General features: G+C 35.0%; 1 protein-coding gene across 1 annotated transcript in view; it reads left to right on the forward strand.

The window, feature by feature from the left end:
• LOC109819770 (nucleolar protein 10) overlaps window positions 1–5,800 on the forward strand; it is a 12,591-nt gene that overhangs the window by 749 nt on the left and 6,042 nt on the right. Inside the window, 11 exon segments of the mRNA XM_020385646.1 lie at window positions 718–877; window positions 984–1,082; window positions 1,954–2,045; window positions 2,475–2,575; window positions 3,395–3,485; window positions 4,095–4,153; window positions 4,292–4,412; window positions 4,502–4,570; window positions 5,638–5,690; window positions 5,769–5,797; window position 5,800. The exon segment at window position 5,800 is cut by the window's right edge and continues 58 nt beyond it. Of these exon segments, the coding sequence (XP_020241235.1) occupies window positions 748–877; window positions 984–1,082; window positions 1,954–2,045; window positions 2,475–2,575; window positions 3,395–3,485; window positions 4,095–4,153; window positions 4,292–4,412; window positions 4,502–4,570; window positions 5,638–5,690; window positions 5,769–5,797; window position 5,800 (845 nt within the window). The 5' untranslated portion in view covers window positions 718–747.

Consider the following 5,800-nt stretch of genomic DNA (forward strand, 5'->3'; position numbering starts at 1 on the left):
AACCCCCCCCCCCCCAAAAAAAAAAGTTTGCAAAAAATACTCAAAAAGTCTGCAAAATGCCCCCAAAAAGTTTCCAAAGAGGCCCCAAAATGTTTGCAAAAAAACCCCAAAATGTTTGCAAAAAAACCCCAAAACGTTTACAAAAAACACCCAAAATTTTGCAAAAAGTCCCCAATAGTTTACAAACCCCCCCTAAAAGTTTACAAAAAACACCCAAATGTATTATATATATAGCTACTATAGTTAAATGGGCAAATGAGTGGCCTGTTTATTAAATGGGTGGGCAAAAATCCGCCCATTTAGAAAATATTAAATGGGCCATAAATAGGTAAATGGGCAAAATATGCCCACCCATTTATAGCCCACCCATTTAATACCCAAACCCACCCATTTAACACCCCTACCTTAGATGTAGTAACCAAATTTGTTTAGTCTTCTTCCTTTTCTCTTAAAAAAAATAGAGCTCAACTATGTCCATGAGAAAATACTGTCATTTCCTAACTTAAAAAGTGATTTACTTGCCCACCGCGATAACTCCAATGGCTGGGTCTTGGTTTGATTAAAAAAAAGAAAATTACTTATCGAGTTCGGTTACATAAATTATACGAACCCGACCCGAATCCGATTATTTACGCCCTCCCCCAAGCTTAAACCCTAGACCGCGGTCGTGGCAGTTGCAGGGAGAAAGAGAACTCTCTCATTTTCTTCTCTCTCTAGGGTTTATCACCTTCATTAATCAAAGAAACTATGGAAAGCAAAGGAGGCAGCATCAAATCGACCTCCATTAATGGCGTCAAGCTCTACTCAATCTCCGGCCAGCGAAACCCCGCCGCCTGGCTCCCCCCTAACAAGCTCAAAGCCCTCCGCAAAGACAAAGGTTCGTTTCTTCACTCTACTTCCTAATTTGAATTTTTGGTTGTATTTGTTCATCCAGTTTATGATTTTCAATTGACTTGGGTTTTTATTGGAACATTGATCATTAGATTACCAGCGGAGGGTTGATATAATCCAAGATTTAAGATTTGAGACTGCGACGACCAAAGTGAAGGTGACCCCTGATGGTGAACATGTTATCGCTTCAGGTACTTCAAATTGCAAAATTGTAGTTTTGTGTGACTTTTTTCTGAAGAAATCAATTGTTCTCTGGTGAATTTTAGCAAAATTTTCTTCTGTATTTTTCTAATTTAAATATACTGAAGAGTTTGATTGAAATGAGTGGCAAATGGATTATGTTATAAACGGAGATAACTAACTTGGTAGTTCCATCTCTTACTGTTTAAATATCTTCTTGTGACAGCTGGGAAATTTTTTGAGTATCTACAAGTTTGGATTGTCGTTCCTTAATTTTCTTAGAACATATATGTATGGCATGTAGAATTGCATCAAGTCATTTTGATTTCAAGAAGATGGAAGTTCACATGCAATGACTGTCATACTTGATAAGTTTAAGAAGTTTATAAATTTTCTGCGAGACTGTGGAAAACTAATACATCTTATTTTCTTTAGGAATGTTTAGATAGGATTCATATTAAGTAGTGATCTTGCTCATTATTAACAAACTGTTGTAACCAACTCATGCGCAAGGTTGAGGGGAAAGGAGGTAAAACTGACAAATTTGAAACATCCAAGAGAGAAAAAGAAGCAGCAAGAACTAGGCCTCATATTTTTTTTTAATAAGATAACGTCCAAATACACAAGATTACAGCAATCATCATCAGAAATATGGCAGTCACATAGAAAGAAGATGATCCTAGTAGGAAGGAAGCTCACATAAAAAAAAAAATTCTTGCTGATCTACTCTCAGTACTGGCGTTGTTTATGAAATGCGTCATAGTATCAAAAAAATGAAATTCATATAGCGTCATGCATTTGTTCTGCAGTAGCTTTTCTTATACTGCTAGTGTGTTTTCTGTGCTAAAATTTACTTCTGATATCTGGTTAATCTTATAACAGGTATTTATCCTCCACAAGTGAAAGTGTATGAGTTAAGTCAGTTGTCGTTGAAATTTGAAAGACACTTGGTTTCGGAAATCATTGACTTTCAGGTAAATATCAGCTACACAGTTCAGAAATTTACCTCAGTTCACTTAACACGTCTTTTTTATATCTATTATAGTCACGTTCAAAAAGTCGTTTGGTTGATTCAAACCCTGAATAACTTTTTATGGTTTAATGGGAGTTGTCCATGCTCGGTTATTCTTCTTGTTTAGTGTACAAATTACTTCCCATTTTATGATTTCCAATATTACATAAAGTTGACAAGGAAGATGTTAAACACCAATGACTGGAGCATAAGAAAGATTTGCAAATATACATGAGAGAGAGAATTTATCTGCATTTAGCAGTCAGTTTTATTATCTTTAGCTTCTGAAACTTGTTGTTTCTTTTGAAGTCTAGTGTGTGTCCTCCTTTGATCTCATATTTATGCTGGTACTTCCGGAATGGACTGATGACACATTTACTACTGATTATAGGTGCTTGGTGATGATTATTCTAAGATTGCGTTTCTATGTGCTGATCGGTCTGTTTGCCTTCATGCGAAATATGGGAGCCACTACAGCTTGCGTATTCCAAGGTTCATTTACTAATAATGATTCTCTATCTTCATGTTTCTATGTGAAAAAGAATTGTAAGGCCTTTATGAACATATGCAGAATTACACAACCAGAAATGAGGAATGAAGTTTATCGGCACTTTTCTTGAGAGAGAAATATTGTGGATACTTCAAAGTTGAGACTAGTAAGTTGGTTGATGAGGTGGCCTTTGATAGAGCTGAATGAGAGAAATTGATTCATGGAAACTTACCTAGAAATTGGGATAAAGTCCTAAGATTTTATAGTCACTTATCAAAGTTATCTTTTAGGTGATGGCCTTTGTTAGAGCTGAATAGAAAGAAATGGATTCATGAAGCTTACCTACATCTCAGGGATAAAGTCCTTCCCTTAATCTTTGTTTATCATGTACTATATAAAGAACCATCCTGTTTAAACAGATGTTACCTTTAAACTTTTAGCATTTGATGACTCTGCAAAAATAAAGCTTCAGAGTCCTAAATTACTGTGATTTAGATTAATGGAGACTTAACTAATTTCATGAATAATGTATATTTGAATCAATCAATAAATAAAATATGCTTATGAAGTTCATGTTTTCAGTAATGAGATATAGCTGGTCATGCCTGCTTTCATTTTTCTCTTGATTGGAATAGATTCCTAAAATATTGAACCTGTACTATAAGACATCTGTATATTAGCTTATACCTGTAACTCATAATGCTGGTCTTAGTTCATGATGTAAACACGAGTTAAAATTGTCATGAATGCTGTATATTATTATTTTTTAGTCAGCACCATATATTTCCATCATAACTGACAAATAGTTCTAATTCTATCAGGATGGGAAGAGATATTGCATATGACTGCTGGTCCTGTGACTTGCTTTGTGCTGCATCTTCCCCAGATCTGTACAGAATTAATTTGGATCAGGTTTGCGTAAATGTTTTTTTATTTAATAAGACATGCTTTTTGTTACAAATACTCATTCTTTTCACAAATTTCTTGGGAATGCCTGATTCCTTGATGTGAACTTGTAAAGCAAATCTATCCTTTATTTCTTGATAAAACAACTTATCTCTTATAGTCTGGTGGCTCTTATGAGAGGTTTCCGTCATCTCAAGTTTGTCCTTCAGACTTCTAATTTTAAAACATATCATAGAAACAGAATATCCAGGGTTGTGGGGCCATACACAAAACAATGTTCCCAGATGCTGTCAGGAAGGATAAATTGAACTTACACAAACTTGGGACAAATTGAACTTACACAAACTTGGGACAAATTGAACTTACACAAACTTAGGATAAATTGAACTTACACAAACTTGGTGGTGAAACTAAAGTGTTACAACTTAGAAGAAAATCTGACAGAGGTTGGTGTTATTGTTTCTTGAGCTCTTAGCCAGGAATGATTGCTAAAGATGCTTATTAATCACCTTTTTAATGTCTTCAAGCGTTTCTGCTATTTCTAGATTAACTTATCTCTATCGAGAATAATTGTGTCGTTTCCCCATTCATTTTCCTAATGTTTGTAATTGTCAGGGGCGTTTTCTGACATCCCTCAGCACTCAATCACCTGCTATAAATGTCGTTTCACGAAGGTTAGTTAAAGATATTTTAATTAGTTGCCCAAATTCTTCAATAGGTTGACAATTGTAGTTTTATATACCAAGATCTTCTGGTTTATCCAAACACTGACATTATGGTCTTTATCTTCTTTATATTCTTTAAAAACTCAGCACAATCCATGGGCTTGTTGCTTCTGGTGGTGATGATGGAGCTGTAGAATGTTTTGATACAAGAAAGAAATCTTCCATTGGCAGAATTAATGCTGTTATGCCTGCTGGTGGTGTTGATCAGGTAATATTTTGATCTAGCTCTTATTACCTGTGAGTTATGATGTAATCAAAAGAAAAATCTTTAAAATTTGTTGTTGTTTGCTTCTTCAGGAAGTTACTGCTGTCCAGTTTGATGAAACCCAGGGGTACTTCATGGCTGTTGGGACGAGTGCTGGGAAGGCATGTTCTTTCTCTTCCTTAACCATAGTTATTCTGCTTAAATATTAATTTTATGTTTTTTGTACTTGAAGTAATATTTTTTGCTTTGAACCATCACATTAATGTAATTTAAGAACGATCTTTAACTTGTTAGCATTTGCAAATGAAGTCCTGTCTTTGCAGAGTTTTAAATCAATTTCTTTTGTGTGGCTGAGAGTTCAGTGCAAAATATGTTATGATAGTAGAGATTATGGAAGTTCATATAAATCCAGAAGGTGGACAGGGTTCTGAACAGTGATTGGCTTGGGAAAATTGAAATATGTTAATGGAGCCGGTCATTTGGTCTTCGACCAACCCCATCCAACCCCAGCACCCTCGCAAGGGAAGTGTGATACTTGACCTATTGACTGACACTGATTTCACAAGGCAGATGTTGGACTGCAGGTCATTTATTACAATTTGTCTGTCTTAAATGGCATGAATTATTGACTGAACCATACTGGCATTTGTGTGGTTTCCGCTGAACGGAACATGTTGAGCAAAAGGTATCTAGGTTGCATTCCTGCAATGTGCATTCCAATCTGATATTTTTGCAGAAATAGTTGGTAGATGTGCTCCTGTTAATTGAAACTTCCAAAAGTGTTTATTCCAATCTGATATTTTGTAGAAATTATTGGTAGATGTGCTCCTATTAATTGAAACTTCCAAAGGTGTGTATAGAAGTTGTAGTGCCATTGCCCTAGATATGACACTTTCAATAGTTTGAGATATCCAGAAGCTATCAAAAGTAATGTTTGAGCATATTCTTGGAATCATTATTTTAATTAATACCGTACGAATGTGTACCTATTGTGTGGGTACGAGCGATGGAGCACTCCTTTGCTTAGCAACATCTTTTTTTTGTAAGATATGTGATTGATTTTCCTTTCTTTTACAATCAATAAAGTGGAACTATTTTACCTCTATATGACCTGCTATTTATATATTCTTGTTTATGTTCTGTATTCTATATAAGAGCTCTACTGAAAACTATCTTTTGTATATTTTGGTACCTTAACTACTTACATTTTTTTTCTTGGAGCATGCAGATATTGATTTATGATTTGCGCATGTCTGATCCTGTTCGAGTAAAGGATCACATGTAAGCATGGCAAACATCCATTATAATTACTTCATTTTGAAATAAAGGTGCTTTGTTAATTTTTCTGTCATGGTATAGGTATGGTAGCCCAATATTGAACATCAAGTGGC

Source organism: Asparagus officinalis, chromosome 8, assembly GCF_001876935.1.
Source record: "Asparagus officinalis chromosome 8, Aspof.V1, whole genome shotgun sequence".
Lineage (NCBI taxonomy): Eukaryota > Viridiplantae > Streptophyta > Magnoliopsida > Asparagales > Asparagaceae > Asparagus > Asparagus officinalis.